Source organism: Culicoides brevitarsis, chromosome 2 (genome assembly GCF_036172545.1).
Source record: "Culicoides brevitarsis isolate CSIRO-B50_1 chromosome 2, AGI_CSIRO_Cbre_v1, whole genome shotgun sequence".
In the NCBI taxonomy this organism is placed as follows: domain Eukaryota; kingdom Metazoa; phylum Arthropoda; class Insecta; order Diptera; family Ceratopogonidae; genus Culicoides; species Culicoides brevitarsis.
Window position 1 is genome coordinate 32,254,118 of NC_087086.1, and position 19,071 is coordinate 32,273,188.

General features: G+C 33.2%; 3 protein-coding genes across 4 annotated transcripts in view; 2 read left to right on the plus strand and 1 right to left on the minus strand.

Annotated features, from left to right (window-relative positions):
- LOC134832390 (tyrosine-protein kinase Src42A) overlaps window positions 1-9,021 on the minus strand; it is a 29,871-nt gene extending 20,850 nt beyond the window's left edge. The window contains exons 1-2 of the mRNA XM_063846396.1: window positions 8,337-9,021; window positions 3,732-3,826 (exon numbers count right to left, since the gene is read on the minus strand). Coding sequence (XP_063702466.1) covers window positions 3,732-3,826; window positions 8,337-8,627 — 386 coding nt within the window. The 5' untranslated portion in view covers window positions 8,628-9,021. The remainder of the gene's footprint in view (window positions 1-3,731; window positions 3,827-8,336) is intronic.
- A 168-nt stretch (window positions 9,022-9,189) lies between these two features.
- LOC134831893 (gamma-tubulin complex component 3) lies at window positions 9,190-14,042 on the plus strand. 2 transcript variants are annotated; one of them, XM_063845724.1, is made up of 4 exons: window positions 9,190-9,823; window positions 9,881-10,521; window positions 11,192-12,840; window positions 13,957-14,042. In XM_063845724.1, exons 1-3 carry the CDS (start codon window positions 9,379-9,381, stop codon window positions 12,743-12,745), a joined length of 2,640 nt encoding a protein of 879 aa, XP_063701794.1. In that variant the 5' UTR covers window positions 9,190-9,378; the 3' UTR covers window positions 12,746-12,840; window positions 13,957-14,042. The 2 variants fall into 2 exon arrangements, with proteins under 2 accessions (XP_063701794.1, XP_063701795.1); XM_063845725.1 differs by having other exon boundaries at window positions 13,944-14,029.
- Window positions 14,043-14,169: 127 nt separating this feature from the next.
- Window positions 14,170-18,226, plus strand: LOC134831804 (adenosine kinase). The gene is made up of 4 exons (XM_063845623.1): window positions 14,170-14,284; window positions 14,354-14,515; window positions 14,614-14,778; window positions 17,237-18,226. Exons 1-4 carry the CDS (start codon window positions 14,262-14,264, stop codon window positions 18,114-18,116), a joined length of 1,230 nt encoding a protein of 409 aa, XP_063701693.1. The 5' UTR covers window positions 14,170-14,261; the 3' UTR covers window positions 18,117-18,226.
- The last annotated feature ends 845 nt before the right edge of the window (window positions 18,227-19,071 follow it).

Here is a 19,071-nt window from a genome sequence, read left to right on the forward strand (position 1 = left end):
CTGTTTGTCAAAGTCGAGATCTGAGGATCTTCTGTTTGTCAAAGTCGAGATCTGAGGATCTTCTGTTTGTCAAAGTCGAGATCTGAGGATCTTCTGTGTGTCAAAAACTCATCAAAGTCGAGATCTGAGGATCTTCTGTTTGTCAAAGTCGAGATCTGAGGATCTTCTGTGTGTCAAAGTCGAGATTTGAGGATCTTCTGTTTGTTAAAGTCGAGATCTGAGGATCTTCTGTGTGTCAAAAATGCCTTCCACAAAGGGTTAAAGTCTTTTGCATGTCTCCCTTTCATTACCTCCATGTAAAGGTAATCACAGTCCCTTTAATGGATCGTAAGTAAATAGTTACCAAGAACATTAATGCCCACTCAATCAATTACATCAGAGACTCGCACGCTAATGCTCTTCTTTCATTCTGTCGCTGCAATTATTGATGCTCTTCTTTTACATTACAAAGTTTTCTACATCCGAAGCAATAAAAGTGCATTCCAAACTATAAATAGAAAAAACCTGAAGAAGAATGAGGGAGGAATTTGCAATAATTGCGTGAACTGATCTCGATATCTCTTGGATGTTACATAAGTGGCGTGATTTAATTAAAAAATCCTCTTCTCTTTGCTACGAGAACACAAGAGAGAACACGAGAGGAAATGCGAATGATGCAAAAATAAAAGGAATTTTATTACTATTATTTAATAATAATATCACAGAAGAAAAGAGCTGTTAACTTGTTCATTTTTTTTTGTTTCGCAATGCATTAAATTAACTCGTGCAACATATGATCAAATGGCAAGTTCATTGCATCCTGAAGGTCGATGCATTAGAAGAAGAACACAGGAATTTAATTGGAATTTAATGGAATTTTATGCAATCAAGTTTTGCATCTTGTTCGCCGCAGCTAAAGGAAATGCAACAACAGGATGACAACTCAATACTTTTGCATCGGAATTTCAAACTGTAACTACGAAAATACGTTTAAAAAAAACCGGTCGTGAAATTCCAAGCTGCCCTTTAATTTTTTTACTGTATTTCCGATCGATTGAGTTGTTTTTGTTTTTTTTTGAAACAAAAGTGAACTAAAAGCATGGTACAGCCAGACACCGTCCTAGAAAAAATTCTCCGAAACAAAATTTTAAAGTTACGCATTAATTGGGAATTCCCAAAAGCTTGTTTCGATCAAATGGATTTCGTAAAATACACAAAAAATGCATTTTTAACGACAACTGAGATTTGTCTGCAATTAAAAACGTGCCAGATTAAAGGTTTTCTCGTATCGAAAGACGTCATAGCTAATAAAATATTAAATGTTGAAACGTTCAAGAGTACGTAACATCAAAATTTTCTCAGAAATGATCTTTTTATAAAGTTTTCTTTGAACTATTGTCCAGTTTTCAATGTCAATAAAATTAATTTTGCGAATTTTTGAAGAGTTCCTGTAAACAATTCGCAAGAAAGAACGAAAATTTCTTGTTTTTTCAGCTCTTGGATTAAAAAAATGACCTCCAATAATCCATTTTAAAAGATTTTTAGTGGAAAATTTAATATTAATTGCATTTTAATTGGTTACATGTCTCAAGTAACGTCTACAATGTATCAAAAATGCTTATAAATAACACTTTAATCACTTGTCAAAAATCCAAAAATAAACAAAATTACATAATTTCATAAATTTTATGATGAAAACAAACAAAAAATTCCGCGTCAAAGGAGTAGCGAACGTCATTAATGCTCGTTGGCGCCGTTGCTCGACAAATTTTTCGGAGAAATCATTAATAAAAAATTGTGCAATCGTCGCACGACCGGCTTTGCTTGCATTTATCGAGCATTTCTGAACATTTCTTCATTTCGTACAAAAAAAAAAGTGTAAAGAAATTGAAGAGAAATAATAATAAAAGTCGTCGTGATTGAAGAGAAATTAATTGCATTTCCTTTTTCACACTGCAATCAAACAAACATTAGCAGTGGTAGCGCGAGAGACGAGTGAGAAGAGAAGAGAAGTGAAAATTCCGCAAATTTACTTTACCTACTGCCCTAAATTCGAACTTTTTCATAGTAACCTTAGGAAAAGAACGAACGTCATCTAAATTCTGCGTTTTAAATAAAATGTCTCATCATTATTTGAGTAAAAGAGTTACAAGAAAAGCTTGTTCCCAGTACTTCAACCGATCGATTCCGTCATTGGTGCGTGCATTAGTGGATTTTATTCAAATTAAAACGCCTTGTGCGGAGAAATTTCTCACAAATCCACACAAAAATCTTCTTTGGGCTCTTACTGATGTCGCAAATGTCACAAAAAGTCAACTTATTGAGATTTTAAAGGAAATTCAAGGAGGCCCTTTGCATGAAGAATGGCAAAAATTCATCAAAGATGCCGAAAATGTTGAGTTAAGAGATAAAAACTACGATATTGAAGCTAATTTCGCTTCAAAATCCGTTCCTGTAGAAGAAATTGACGCTGATATCACTCTACCTGACGTCAGTTTGGACCTACAAGAAGAAATTCGTAACTTAAAAACAGCTATTAATGAAACACTGCTCAATAATACAACAAAAAGGACATCATCTTACCGCAAAAACTCCCTTTCCGAAGAGAATTTTGGCTCAGAAGGTCCTGATTTTAAAAATGTCTTGTCAAGCACGATCAATCCTGAGCTCGAAAATGCCATAAATGTCTTTTGGCGCGTTCGTGAAGGAAATCTCGAGAAGTTACAAAAGGTTGTGGTGCCAAAATTGCCTCCAACGGGAAAAGAATATCCCGTGAAACATCATTTTTTGAGTCCTGCTAAGGTAGATAGGACTTTGAAACGTCCAGATGTGAATCATGAAAGGCTTCAGGCGATGGTTGATGAGTTGGGAGTTTATAAAAATGCGTATGAAAGGAGAATTAAGGATCATAAGTGGCCACAAAGATCAAAAATGCGATACCCGTTGATTGGAATCAAGAATTCGAAATAAATCAATTTCATTCGTCTCATAGTTTTATGAGTTGTGATGTTTATTGCATAGTTTCGAGATTTTTTATGATTTTCCTTTTGAATATCAGATGTTGAAGTGTTAAAAGTTAACTTTTTCGTGAAGAATTCATAATTTTAAGAAAAATTTTAATTTTTAAGGACCCTAATTATGTCTTCGCTATCGCAAAAGCCAGAAATATGAAATTTTTTTATCATTTTGTCGACATTTTTAGCTTTTTAATCCAAATTTAATAACTTTAAGGTACATCTTAACTCAAAAGAACTTAAAAATTTTTCATTTTCTATAAAAATTTTGCAAATTCTGACAGAAATTCTACAAAAACTCGATCATTCTAGACGAATTTCAGAAAATTTTGCCTTTTAATGAGGGAAAATCTTCCAAATTAACGAAAAAAAAAATCGTGCGGAACAACAAGGTGAAACTAATTAACCACTCTGCAAGTTGCCGACATACCACAACTGCATGTTTGTTTCACTTTCAGACTTTGTTTTTTGTTATAAAATAATTAAATATTTCTACAGTAACTTTTACAAAACGTCCACTTGATACTGGCAGCATTGTTTAGACTTACGCGAGTGTAGCGCAGAAAAAAATGTAAGTTATTGCACATTTTTTTGATGCATTTTGTTTTGTTTCGCTGATTGTTGTTGCATTGTAGGTACAAATTACTATTGCAGCACACACACACACACCCGACGAACGATGAGTGACGACGATTGTTGTAAATAACGTGAAAAATAGTAGTATAGGGAAGTACTTACGGCTCTGCTTCAATTGATTTTAATTTTGCAACATAATTTGAAGGGATGTAACCTTCGGTGCGCGTCTTTTTACTGCGTGCGAGCCACCAGTCACCCTGAAAAGAGAGCAAATAAAAGGAAAATTTTAGTAAAGTATTCAAAGAATGTCGGAGATAAGGTTTTGAAAGGCGATAAAATTGAGATAAGATTAATCTTGAAAGTGGATTATTGTTTGTTAAGTTCCGTATTTTGCGTTAATTTAATATTTTTTGTTCTAGATTTCTTTTTTTGCTGCACTTTTGCTTCCTTTTTATGACATTTTCTTCCTATTTCTTACATTTTGCGACGAATTAAGCTAAGAATAGTTTCTTGGATGCTTCAATTTTTGCTTTTTATCTTAATTTTTTTAAGTTAAAGACAAAAAATGATAAAAAATTTTGCTTAAAAAATAAAATTAATCCAAAATTTGCTTAGAAAGGTATTCTACGAGTTTAAAATGATCAGGAAGAGATGATAAATTTAAATGGAATTTACTTGAAGGTTAATCTCTCTCAGGTAATTTAAATATTTGAACAATTTAAACAATTGTATACGCGTAAAATGGAGAAAATTTTAGTTTTTGATAATTTTTTCGCAATTAATTGATAGAAATTTTTTATTAAATTTTGCAAAGAAATTTTTTACATACGAAAAATTAGAGAAAACTTTGAAAATATGGCTCAAAACGAGAATTTATATGCATAAATCGTACTAACAAGACAATTTTTAAGCATTTTTGTGATATTCGAACCAATTTTTGTATTTTTTGTCAAAAATTCATTGAAATTTACTAAAAATAAATTTAAAAGAGACAATAATAGAAGATTTTTGAGGTGTTAAATGGTTACAACGAAGAAAGGCGTAATTTTCCGAAATTTTCCTTCAAATTTAAGGTAAAAAAATGCAAATTTTTAGCAAGTTTACAAAAATTATCTTCAACTCATAGATTTTATTAAGATTTAAAAAAAATGACCATGAAAAAATCTACTAAAGACATAAAATTTTCCATTTGGAGACAACAATTGCTCATAAAAAACCTCAAAAATACATTAAAAGCTTCAAATAATTCAAAATTCTATTGAAATGTTTTCAAATAAAAGTATTCAATATCTAATGTATCACTTTTTCCTGTTCAATAAGCTTAGAGAACTATTAAATGTTGATTTTGCTATAAATTAACTTGCAATAGTTCCATTGAAATTTCATGTGACGCGAAATTCTAATTTATCTTGCATGATAAAAAAATGAATTTCCCTCAGTCAAGGATTAGCTTTCAAAGAGTTCGAACTATTTACTTTAAACAAAATTTTCTTCAGAAGTAAAAAAAAATTAAACTTGATACTGTTTACATTTTTTGTCGATTTATCGATAAATTTTGAAATGTTATCATAAAAAAACGAAGAATGTCGTCGATTGTTATAAGTGTTTAGATTTTAATGTTTATGTTATTAAAATACTATCGTGAATTAATGTTCTAATAGAATAAACATAAAATTATAAAATTCTTTTAGTTCGATTCTGACTTTTGTGGTGACAAGATTCAAATCAAGGATCAATTAAAAAATTTCTTCAAAATGAGTTCTGAAAAAGTTCTTCACGTTGATGGACTTTTTTGTAATAATAACGACGATTTGTGTCCTCATCACACTCCAAATACTCCAGCTTGCAAAACCAAAAAGATTTTCGAAGAAAAAGGATTGCTCAAAAACGAAAAATTCAATTGGAAAAAGGCTCACGATCGAATAATGAAAAATTTGCCAACCCGAGATTCAGTTCAAATGAAAAACTTCTTAGAAGGAGTGTTCAAAAGACATCAATATGTGAAGGATAAATGTCAACAAATGCACAGGATTCATACTGCGATAGCGGGACATTTGAGTTTCCGGCAAGATTTTTATGGATTTTATTCTTCACGGTTGGAAGTGAAAAAGGATTCAAGTTCCAGTTAAATATTTTTAGAGCTAAAATCTGAAAAAATTGCAAAAATTTTGTGAAAATAAAGTCAAATTGTGACAAAAAGTGTGTAAAATTTCAAGTTTAAGCAAAAAATTTAAAAATGTCAATTCAAAAAAATGACCGTTAAAAATTTGAAAATCGCCTTTCCGCTAATTCAAGTTGAAAATTACAGAAATTATGTTATTTTAGTTCAAAAAAACAAATCATCACTGTAATATTAATTTAATTTTTCTATTTAAAAAGGATGTTAAAGACTCATCTTGATTAATAAAAGGAAGTGATTCAGACAATTTAACGCTAAACCCTTATTTTTTTCTATTTTTCTCTTAGTTAGTATTCAAATTCCTTTTCGTAAAGTTTAATTTTTTTCTCATCTATGAATAAAATTTTAATTTTCACAATTTTATTCATTTCATTGGTTTTAGAAGTGAAATGTGATTGTTTTCTTGGTTTTATTGGTAGTTGTAATGAATGCTCCATGGAATCAAAAATAAATTTACAAAACAATGCAATTACGGGAAAAGTCAGTAAAGAATTTTGTAATTGTAAATCAACCTCTTTTCAAGTAATTAATACAAACATCAATTACATTGAAGAAAATTCTTTCAAATCATGTCAAAAAATCAAAATTGTGTCTCTCGAAGGAAACAATCTGGAAGAGAAAAATATCCCTCCTGGATCATTCAATGGACTAAAATATCTGGAAAAACTTGAAATCATTCGAAATAAGATAAAATACATTAAAGTTGAATGGTTTAAGGATTTGAAGAACTTAAAAGAACTTAATTTAGAAAAAAACTTCATTACATCGGTCCCATTCGAATTACTTTCATCTTTTTTGAATCTAGAAACACTGAAATTATCTTTCAATCAAATTAAAACCTTCTATATAAATAATACAAATCAACTTTCTGAACTTAATTTGGCTGGAAATCCATTGAAATGTGAAGATATCAATGAAATAGTAACAAAATTGGGTCGAAATGTGAAAACTGATCTAAAGAAAGCTGAATGTACTAATCCAAGAGAACTTAAGACAACGGAAATTTCTAAAATATCAACGGAAGTAATAACGATAAACACTCAGTCATGCAGTAAGGATTACTGTTCAGGAACAAAAACACTCATCGTAGTTGTTTTAATTATCACAACTGCGAATGCTGCCTTTTTGATGATTCTTGTGTTCAAATTCAAGATTCTGGAGATAGAATTTTATACAGGATTTGAGTTATTTGGTTCTAATTAATTATTTTTTTAACATTTTTTGCATAAAAATTGATAAAAATTCGTAAATGTCAATTTGAAAAATGACCGTTGAAAATTTGAAAATCGCTTTTTCGCTAATTCAAACTAAAATTGTAGAAGATCTTTCAAAAATTAATAAAATTCAGTATTCTATTCAAATTTTCTTAACTTTTTCTCTATAATTGGACAGTTTTTGATTAAATTTTGTAAATAACAATTCAAAAAATGACCGTTGAAAATTTGAAAATCGCCTTTTCGCTAATTCAAACCAAAAATAAAAATTCAAATATTAAATTTTTCTACAATCTTTTTAAAATTATTTGTAAATATATTTTAAAAGTTTAAAAAATCGTAAATGTCAATTCAAAAAACGACCGTTAAAAATAGTTTTATCACTAATTGAAATGAAAAATATAAAAAATCTAAATTTTAAAGTTTTTTTTAAAATCTTATAACATTAAACCTCAATTTTGAGCCTTTATCCAATCACTTGTTTCAATTTTCTCACAACAATGAGATAACATTACCAACGTCAAGCCATTATTTGACCATGACTCACTTCAATTTCCATGCCGATTGTCATTGCATGCGATATCGAAACGTGCCTCGCTTGTACGAGTCGCCTCTAAATTGCTACTTTTCAGAAAACATGTAATTTGTGCTGAAAAAAATTCCCATATAAACACTACTAATCGCCGCTGATAACATCGAATAATCGCATGAAATGTGTGTGTTTATCGTCGCTCAAATAGAAAGTCTGGCGCTCATTCGATTCTATTAATAAAAACATAAACGAAAAGGATTGGTCTATTTTTAACGTTAATTTTTTCTTGTGTTCTATGGCATGTGTGTGCCCTTTTGTTTAGTTTTTGATTGAGATTTTTCATGGGATTTTGATGAATATTCATCGCGATGTCGATTATGAGTTTGTCGTTGAGACAATAGGGCGCCTCAATTCCTTGCTTTTAATCACGAAACGAACAGGAATTAGTCGAAAAGCGATATGACATGACAAAACAAGTGCTCGTGTGTGTGGAAAAAAGACGAAATTGAAATAGTAAAGGAACAGAAACACGACGAGAAAGGCAAATATGAAAGAATATTGTTGTTGTCTTACAACAAATTGTCCCCATATGTCTATCGATGCAGGATAATTTCAATGGAATGTCTCTTTTTTTGCTGTGCTACCATTCTGTTGTGTGTTGCTTGAAGCTTTAAAATCACGTACGATGCCTTTTATGAATCGCTTCAAGTGTTATTGTTTGTTTTCCGTCGTGAATTATGATTCGATTACTCAATTTTTGTAATCTTTGCTATCTAAGGAGGCAATTTTTGACCGAAAAACCCCACCCCAGACATGGAGAGACAACAAAGACGGCCACTTACCTGCGTATCGTTCAGGATTTCCAAATGTTCGCCTTTGCGGAATGACAAATCCTCGTCGGTGCGGGCATCGTAGTCGTACAAAGCGACAAAAATCTTCGCATTCGAGTTGGAAGTCTCATTTTCCGGGAGTTGTGGCACAGGGGTACGCTGCACTTCTTGGTCCGCTCCGTGCACGGCGACTTGCGCTTGGGGCGACGATTGCTGGATCGCCGTCAACTCGTCGATTTGATTGACGCCACCAATGGGATCCGAAGTCGCTGGTTTTTGGGCACAACTGAAACAATTTCCCATATTTCCGGGATTTTTTCTTTTTTTTTTCTCTTTCAATTAATTTTAGTTTGAATTGTTTTTATTTTTTTGAGAAAATTTTTTGGAAATTTTTTCACACACGAATCACAAACGCAGATTTTCGCACGTAAAAGGCCTTTAATGCACGTTTAGCATGGGATTTGCTATTTTTTTGAGACAAAATATTATTATTAAAAATTTTTTAGGCGATGGCTGCCCGTAGTGTGTACAAAACTTTCACAACTTTTACATCACTTTTTATGTGAATTCTGACGCGTTTCGATGCTTTTTTGCATTGTTTGGGGCTCCAGCTGCGAGTTTCACGTCAATTTTCCAATTATTTCGCGTTATTTTGCACGAAAATCACACAAATAATCCGTCTGACGAAGAGATCACTCGAAATTAAGCATTTAAAAATTGCCACACGCTAATTCAACAAGCTCCCATGTCACAATTTGACGTCTGAGGATCGTGACTTGAATTTTTAGGTGAAATCCTGTCACTTGAGTTTATCATTTTCATTCGCCTCACCAAATTCGAGCGATTTTTTGAGGCGTATCGAAAAGTAGAGTAAATAAACGGAATTTTTGGCGACCAAAATTCCGAAAAACCCTGAAATTTGTTGATATTAATAGAAATTTACACGAAAATACTCACCTACGAAGGCGTTTTCTCGCATCGCAACATTTGGGATTGTCAATTAATGCGTAATTTGTGCCAAAGTCGCACATCCGGTTGTTTCTGAGTGTTCCTTATGGCGAGTCCCGCTGTTATTTACAAGCTCATCGAGCGCCTTTGTGTCTCGATAGCGGGCGAAACGCACAAAAAAGACGTTCAAAAGACGGCTTTGGGCGCTCTGGCGGGCTCGAATGTCTCGTTGGCGAAGAAATACGATCAAAATGTCGTGCAGCGGATCTACAGCAAATTACAGTCACGGTCGAAAGACGATGCATCGGAATTTCTCGACAACTACAAGAATTTGCTGGATTTCATGGAAGAGGATGGAGCGAAGAGCGTTTTGACATTTTTGCTGCTGATGGCTGAGGGCGGCGACAACAAAGCCGATATCGCCAACGGAAATGTCTTTGGCGAGGCGTTTTCGACGATGAATCACGGAGGCGGGAATGACAATCAAAAGGTGATGTCGGTGCTGAAAAGTCGCGTTACGAACACTTATGAAGCGAAAAATCAAAAGAATGGTAAAAATTTTAATGAATTTTCATTAAAAAATTGATTTTCACGAAAATTTCTTTCAGATAAAGAACTCGAAAACGGCAAAAGCACAAAATCCAGCAGCACAACGCTTCATTCAAGCACAAGCAGCAGTTGTTTAGCTGCCACTGCCTTCCTGCAAGAGTACGATTTGATGCAAGAAGTCCTTTTTGCGCTCATCGGAACACAAGGAAAAATTCTCCGGAAGAACGTTGTGACGGGCGAATTTAAAATCGACGTCAAACAACGCGATATCAGCATGTCGCAAGCCGGAATGATGCTCCGAATCGCCAAAGTTGGATATTTTTACGATCAAGTGAAGAAATTTACGACGCCCAATAGCGGATGCTTCCTTCGTGGCCTTATGGGACAAGGACTTGTCTCAGCACTCAACAAAGAACTCACAGATTATCACGGAATGGTGGCGCATTTGCGGGAACAACTCACGTTTCAGCGCGAAAATTTGGAAGAGGAACAGGATTTTTTGTCGCTCATGCAAATTTCGATTTGGGTAGCGAAGCCGGTAGATCGCTTGCAATGGTTGCACGATATTGCGGCGGCATGTAGTAAAGATATGCGCGGAGGACAGATCGCAAGTGTCGTTTTTGAGTTTATGCATCATGGGAGTTCCGTTGTGAAAGGCATTGCCAAAGATTTGCTCATTCATTGCTGTAAACCGTTGCAAGTAAGAAATTTTTTAAACGAATTTTGTTCGAATTTTCGAAAATTTGTCTAAAAATTTGGTAATTTTGGAAAATTGTATCGAAAAATACTCAAATTTTCGAATTTTTTTCTTAAAACATCTTTGAGTTTTAAAAATCTCTACCCAAATACTCTTGAGCTGTTCTATAAAAAAAATCTAAAATTTTGAAAATTCTTACAAAAAAGTTCGAATTTCCGAAAATTTGTGAATCTTCGAAAATTTTTTCTAAAAGATTAAAAATATTTCGAAAATTTGCTTGAAAAAATTTTAAATTTTCGACAATTGCTTTAGAATAGACTTTAGAATTTCAATTTTTTATTAAGGTTGAACTTTTGTTAAAAACTTATCTAAAGACCTTCAATTTTTTAAAAACTGATACAAAAAGTATCGAATTTTCGAAAAAAAAAATTTCGAAATATAATTTCAAATTTTCGAAAAATTATTTAAATTTTATTTATATGTTCGAAAATGGCTAAAAAATTTTAATTTTTTTTCGAAAATTACATAAAAATGTTAAAAACTTTTGAAAATTATTATATAAATGTAAAGACTTTTCGAAAATTGTTCAATAAGAATTTCGAATTTTCGAAAATCAATCCTTATATTCATCAAAATTTAAGAAAAACTCACAATTTTCCATTATTTCTTTCAGGAAATGCTTATTCGTTGGCTTTTAGACGGCGAAATCGAAGATCCGTTCTACGAATTTTTCATCGAAGAACTTCCAGATGTCGAACTCGATCGTTTATGGCACGAAAAGTACCGTTTACAGCAAAAACGATTGCCTGCCTTCATCTCACTCGATGTAGCAAACAAAATTTTCGTCACTGGCAAAAGTATCAACTTCCTCCGCGAAGTGTGTCAAGATCAAAATCCCATTAAAAACTCCGAGGAACTCCAATCCGCCATTCAGAACAAAATTGATTGCCTTTTCGAGCCCGTGAACGACACAAAGTTGCATGAAATGATCGATCGCGTGTATTTGGATACGTCAAAACGCGTTTTGGATGCAATTTTGAGCCAACATGCCTTAATTGAAAACTTGCAAGCCCTCAAGAATTATTTGTTGCTTGGACAGGGAGATTTTGTCGGATTACTTATGCAAAATTTGAAACAGGAATTGGATCGTCCTGCGAAAGATTTGTTCCAACATGACTTGCATGGCATCATGAGTACAGCATTAAGAGCGAGTTGCGCCCAATTTGATGAGCCCGAAGTCTTGGATAACTTGGGAGTGAAATTAATGGATCCATTTGACGGCGATACTGGATGGGATATCTTCACGTTACGATTTTCCGTGCAAGGACCTCTTGCGACATTACTTCGCCCATCAATGGATGAATACAGAATCATCTTTAAACCGCTTTGGAACATGAAACGTATCGAATTCGTCTTACTCAAGGTATGGCGAGAGCAATTATTTAGCGCTAAAAGCTTGAAAAAGTCAGGAGTTGCTCGCGAAGTTAATCAAATAACGGCCCGCTTGCATCTTTGTACTTCCGAGATGATTCACTGCATTCACCAAATCGAGTACTACACAATGTTCGAAGTCATCGAATGCCAATGGATCGATTTGCTGAAGAAAATTCACCAATCAACCGCCTTAGACGATGTCCTTGAAGCGCATCACGAATTCCTCGAAACCATCAAGTGCGAACTTTTCCTCACGGAACCCTATGGAGACCTCTTTATCGCCATGGAAGCCGTTTTCAGCGCAATTATGAAGCTCGAAAAGTGGCAAACGGGATTTTTCGCTTTGTGTCAAGCCGAAGCTGATGCCCGCCTCAAACTCGAATCGCAAATTACGAAATCCACTCGTACCGGCAAGTATGGCGTCACGTCACAACAACGCTTGGAACGCGACGAAGCAAAACGTGTCTTCGAAGCGTCACTTTTCCAACTGCAGAAGAGCTTGGAAAGCATCTGTAACGAGTACAATCGTTACACGAGTGATTTTATCTACAAATTAACCGATACGCAGGAGAATAGTTTGCAGCAGTTCGGTATTCGTTTGGATTTCAACGAATTTTACAAGAAGAAAGACAAAAATTTGCATGTTCCGCTCACGTTGGAGCACATCCGACAGAGCAGCATCTTCCATTCGTTCCGTGATTCGGCGTCGCCATTTAAGATGTCACATAATGCAAGCACTCTCTATAGCCCCGCAGATATCGCCAGACCCAGCAAAGTACATGCCAAACACTGACTTTCAGTGCCATTAACGTAAACTGTTGATGCCATAATGTTTGCTCACCGTTGATTAACTCGCACGTGCGTTAATCACAACTAATATACTCGAAAGTACTAAGAACAAAAAAAAAAATAATTTTTTTCTCTTTTTTAGAGGGATAAGCTTTAACTGAGAATTAATTAATTTAAAGACAACTTTTTAACTTTTCAATTTATTTTTAGGTCATCATTTGGCATTATAAACTGAAGAATATGACATAAGAGCTCAAAAGACCTTTAAATTACTACCAGAAGGATAAAAAAAAAAAATTACAAAGGATTGAGTGAATACAACAAAATGAAACGAGTAGTAACACCATCGACTGACACAAGAGAATTTTTAGAGAACTTGAAAATGTATGTGAAATCCAATTTTTCGTCGCACTAAATGACAAAACAAAGAACATATAACTAAACGATAAAAGCTAATTGGTTAACATTATCTGTAAAAGATGGATCCATCGAAAAAGTAAAAGTAATGAAAGATTCCCCAAACTACGATTGTAATTCAATTCAAACAATGAGCCACAGTCCCCGAGATTTCCGTAGAACAAAATTTTTTAAAATAGGCCCCACAATTGTCGAAAAAAGCCTCAAGTCCCATTGTTAAAAAAAATATGAGAAAATCCGCCTTTGGAGCCATATTACACAAGATTTTTCAAGATCAAAGATTGACAAAGGCTTGAATTAAGTAAATGAGCTTACTCCAGATAGTGGCGGATTATCTGAAAATCGGACCTAAGGCTATTTGGCTTTTTTCAGCAATTTTAGGGCCTATTTTAAAGAATTTTGTTGTACAAGAAGCTTGGGGCCTAAGGCTTTAGCATAATGGGAAAATCCTCCAATGACTTCAGAGGCACTCAATTCTTTCGCAAAATTCAAACGATCAATAAATAACGACTTAACGAAGTTAAACGATGAAAAATCGCAAAAGATTAAACAAAAATTGCCGCCTTAGAAAGTTTCATTGAAATCGAAACCTTGTTTCGTGGAAAAACAACTATTTAACAGAAACCTGTACTAATTTATCTATTCCATTTGACAAAATACTGTTGTATTCTTCAGTTTAATGCCAGACGATGATCTGATAAGACGAAACATGTTACGCAAATGTTTTCTTAATGTTGATTAATTAAAAAGGTGTCTTTGAATTAATTGCTTCTCTAACCCTAAAGAACTAATTTTCAGCTCGAATATTTACTAATTTTTGGTATTAATGAAGTATTTGTTTGTTAATAATGATCAATTTTTTGAACCGCATACAATAAAATGTGAATTTTGCATGGAAACGCCTTGTTTTCTTCTCCCTCTTAACGAATGGGAAATTCAAAATTTCCATTCCTCGTACAGCCTATACTCGTACACACTAATCAGCTGTTGACCTTTTTTGCTGAAACAACTTTCACACGAAAGCAATTTTCTCGTCGGGACGTCAGTGTTTCTTCGTATTTCGTGATAAGCAGAAGTTAAAAGTGCCCCGTTCGCGTTGGAAAATGGCAAATTTTGAGCAACAGAGGTACGTGAACGACGTTACGGTGCAAATCAAAGCGTGATTAATTCAAATTTTCCTTGAATTTCGTTGCAGTACTTGCATCCGGCATTTCATTTCGTTCGGGAATCCGCTATTGGATCACAGTTTTCGGCTGGATAACGAGATAATTTTGCTGAAATACGGCTTGAAGCGTGAGATGCAAGACGAAATGAGTACCGAGACGATCAAAAACATTATTAAGGATGCACACGAAATGTAAGTTTCGTCACGCCAATCGCGCTGCATGTTAATTACTGTACCGCTAATTTGACGTCATTAATTCCGGCGACCTTCTTGCTGCGTGTAATTCACAGGTATCACGAACCAGATTTGAATGCGGGCGGCTCGGCACTGAATACATGCAAGATATTACGTCAGATCGGGCACAAGGAGGGATTATTGTTTTGCGGGGCAATTGGCGACGATGACAACGGCAAAATTATCACAGAATTGATAAATGAGTGTCGTGTCAGTTCTTGGTAAGTTCTTGTCCATTCGCATTATTTACTGTCGTTGACACGTTTTTTGTTTGTGTTTCCGCAACTTTTGTGCTTGTTGTCCGGAAATTTTAGTGTCAGGCTTTTACTTTTGATTTATGAAGCTTTTAGTAGTTTTATTATCGCTTACCACTCAAGAAAGCGATTCATTGAAGAAAAACCTTGTTTCTCCGTTATTTATAAGCATTTTACTCAAAAAAAAGAAAAACATTTCATTCTGATTTAATTATAAACTTTGCACGTTTTTTTAACCAAAAAATAAGGTTTGCCTTAAAGGATTAACAAATAAAATATTTTAAAGCTGTCGTGATATAAAGTACTTCACCGTATTTCATTTTTTTTATTACATATTTTCATTTTTATCTTTATTTAACTGAAAAAATATTTATTTTAAAAATATAAGATAAATTTCTTTGAGCTTTTAATATTTTTTATAATTTTTTTTAAATTTTTTGACAATAATTTTCAAAATTTTTTTTTTTTAATTTAAAAATAATTTTAACAAATTTTATGAAAATAAAATTTATCAACGGACTTATTAACGGTCAAAATATCTCACATTTCTCATTTTTTTATTTTTGCTTAAAAAAATTTTAATATGTTGCCAGAATGGCGTAGATAGAAATAAAAAAAAAAAAGAAAAAAAATCTTATCGAATTTTTTGCTTGTCGCTACTCACATTCTAATAACTTAACAAGCAATTTACTACAACTCGCTATAAGATTAACACACACAAACATAGTTCTGCTGATTTTTTTCTTTCTTTTTTTGGGGAGAATATTAAATTATTCGAATGGGGAACTATATGAGGAGTGAAAGAAAAAGGAGGTCAATGTCGTTGAATTAAAGAAAAAAGGGAACATTTCCGTCTGATAAACGCAAAAGTGAACGGTTATTATCGCCAAAGTTCATTGGTTCGCGATAAGTTAAAGGATTACGGTTAATGGGGAAATGTTAATGACTTGATAAGGCAAAGTTAAAATTTTTTAATGGATTTATGGAAAATTTTTAATGAATTTTTTAAAAATATGGAATTTTTCTTTAAACTATTGATTTTTATTGAAACTATCAATAGATGGCGCTTTATGTAGTTATTTTCAAAAGTATCAATTTTAATCAAAATATTCATTTCAAAGAAAGACTTTACCCTAAATATTTTTCTTAGATAAAATTTGTTTTAAAAATTATCCTTGAAAATTTTTTTTTAATTAAAAAAAATATTTTATTGAAAATTTTTAACAATAGATGGCGCTTTATGTGATTTTTTCAAAGGTATCAATTTTGGCCTTTAAATTCTGAAAGTTTTACTCAAAACATTATCTAGATAAAATTTGTTTTAAAAACTATCCTTAAGTCTTCTTAAATTGAAAAAAATATTTAATGAATATTTTTAACAATAGATGGCGCTTTGGGTGAATTTTCAAAGGTATCAATTTTGACCAGATTTTGAAAGATTTTACTCAAAGTATTTTAATTAGATAAAATTAATTTTTAAAATTATCCATTAAAATTCTTTTTAATTAAGAAAATTATTTACACGAAAAATTTTGACCATAGATGGCGCTTTAACTTTTAAGGAATTTTTACATTTAAAATAACGGAAAGGTGAATGTTTAAGAATTTTTATGATTTTTTATAGACTTTTAGCTTAAACTTTATGTCTAATTTTAAAAGTTCGTTGGAAATTTCAGGAAAATAAATTTTTGACCATTTTTCTTTTCATGAAAAACTAAAATATTATTAAAATTTTTTCATTAAAAAGCAAAAAACATTAACGAAATTCCTCATTGCTTAATGTCCTTTTAACGATTTCCTCATTCCTCAAAAGTTTCCTTCCTCACATATCACTTTCCCCTTCAAATTGCTTCCAATTATCCGGTACGTCACAAGGCAATCTCCAAAAACTGACACTTTTTTCAATTAACTTCTCCGTAGAAAAACAATAAAAAATCCACTTAATTCATTCAATTTATCTAATATTTTGATTGTTCGTAACCATTTGTAGCGCCGCCGTTCGCCACGTGAATTGCTTTGCGTGCAAAAAAATATGTTGTTTGCTTATCAAACAAATTACATCTAAATAAGTTTCGAGCCTCCCTCAATTTGGGCTGATTTTACGGTGTTTCTCAGTTTATTGCTGCCAAGTCAGAAATTCAGCCTGCGACGACGTCATTAGTTTGCTATTAATTATGTGCTTAACTTGACATCTTGATCGTGAATTTGATATGCATTCGCGCTTTGATTGAGTCGAAAGGGTTAAAGGGTTTGATTTAAAGACACAGCACTGCATTTTACTTTTTTTTATGAAAAATCCTTCGCACTAGTTGCTAGTCAATAGAGTCACGAAATCACAACATTTAATTTATTTTCTTTCTTTTCCTTTTCTTTTCATAATCCGCCGTTCTTCCGTCTGACACGAAACACGTGGATGGAACGGCAGCATGGATATTAAAACGGATTACGCTACCGGAGTTTGTGTTTGCTTAATTACGGGTGATAAACGGAGCTTGCATGCGAGTATCGGAGCTGCTGGACATTTTTCCCTCGGATTGTTCGAAACTGACGACTGGAAGACCAAAATCGAGGAATACAACAAATCCGATGAGGTGTCTTTGTTTTACATCGAAGGATATTTCATCCCTGGGCGAGAAGATGTCATCAAATTCATCTTGAATAAATACATTAATCGTCATGTCGCACAAGAAGAAAGTCCTGAAAATGCCACAGACGATGGAAAATTAGAAAAAATCGAAGAAATCTCGGAAAATCCTGAAGAAACTCCAAAAGTCGCAAACGGAGATCATGTTGAAGAAGTTCCAAAGCCCGTAAAAATCAATCCCCCGAGCAGTCCGACGGGCGTTCGAAACCTTTTTGCGACAAATTTAAACGCTGCCTATATTGTGAAGGAATTTTCTGATACCGTAAAGCTCCTCGTTGAATCCGCTGATCTCATTTTTGGAAATCGCGAGGAATTTGAAGCACTTGCCTCTATTTACGAAGGCTGTCAAACGATCCAAGATGTCGTTCAGCACTTGATGCGAAAGGAATCTGAGCTGGATCGTTTGAAGATTTTCGTAATTACCGATGGATCTGATCCCGTTGCCGTTTATTATGGCACTGACAATGATTTCCGTTGGCATCGGTATCGGGTCCCATTTATGCCGTCGGAAAAGGTTGTTGATACAACGGGAGCGGGAGATTCGTTCATCGCAGGGTTCTTGTACAAGTTTATGAGTCGCGGGCTGTTGGCGGATTGCGTGGCGAACGGATGCGAAGTTGCGGGTCAAGTTGTGCAGAACATTGGATGCAATCTTAGATAAATTTTTTAAAAAGGTTTTTGACGAAATTTTTAGACACCTCAATTTAGCACTGCTTTGTGATTTTGACATTCGAGTAGGAGTAGGAGAGATATGCTCAAGTTAAGCCTTATTCGTACACGTTAGTTTGTAATAAATGTATTTGAAGCTTGAAGAGTTTGACTTTTGTAGTTCTTTAGAATATTTCGATCTTTTTTTTTCGGCGGAATCGAATTTGCAAGCATATGTTTAATGGCAAAAAATGATCTACTTGAGATGATGAACAATCAATCTCCATGAAAAAAACAAAAAATTAAATTTTTCATTAATTGCAAAGTCTGAAAATAGTATAAGTCGAAAGAAATCTTAATCCTTTGATTGAATTTAAGTCAAAATTAAATTGATTTTTAGCTTAAAAGTCAAAAGAAAAAATTGTTTCTAATGCCAAAACCTTCATTTAGGCAAAAGTTGAAAACGGTATGTGAGCCCTTTTTCTTAAGTCAAAATTTTTTTTCATTTTTTTTTGCTAAGTTAATTAAGTTTTTAATTTCCCAAAAATATCAATTTTTTAGAAAAGTTGTTTCATTAATTTTGAGAAAAAATTTTTGGCAAAAATAAAACCTTCAATTTGAGCTGGAAATTTTGAACCGTGATTTGACTTTGAAAAAATTTTGAAAAATCGGTATGTGAGCCCTCAAGAAAAAATAACAAAATGGCTTAAAAAAGTCCAAAACAAAAGTTGTTTCTAATGCCAAAACCTTCAATTTTTTAAAAATGCCAAAACCTTCAATTTGAGCTGGAGAACCGTTGAAAAAATTTTGAAAAATTTTGAAAAATCGGTATGTGAGCCCTCATAAATTTGAGCAAGAGGATTTTGAAAAATAACTTTTGACTTTTTTTTTTTGCTAACATCTTTAAATGGCTCCTGTTTTTTTTTGCTACATCGGAAACGCAAAATTTAGAAAAAGTCCAAAACAAA

Coding starts and splice junctions, on each gene's coding strand:
- LOC134831893 (XM_063845724.1), top strand. CDS start 9,379: ATGGCGAGTCCCGCTGTTATTTACAAGCTCATCGAGCGCCTTTGTGTC. Junction 9,824..9,880: donor AGCGAAAAATCAAAAGAATG/GTAAAAATTTTA, acceptor AATTTCTTTCAG/ATAAAGAACTCGAAAACGGC. Junction 10,522..11,191: donor ATTGCTGTAAACCGTTGCAA/GTAAGAAATTTT, acceptor TATTTCTTTCAG/GAAATGCTTATTCGTTGGCT.
- LOC134831804 (XM_063845623.1), top strand. CDS start 14,262: ATGGCAAATTTTGAGCAACAGAG. Junction 14,285..14,353: donor GCAAATTTTGAGCAACAGAG/GTACGTGAACGA, acceptor ATTTCGTTGCAG/TACTTGCATCCGGCATTTCA. Junction 14,516..14,613: donor ATTAAGGATGCACACGAAAT/GTAAGTTTCGTC, acceptor TGTAATTCACAG/GTATCACGAACCAGATTTGA.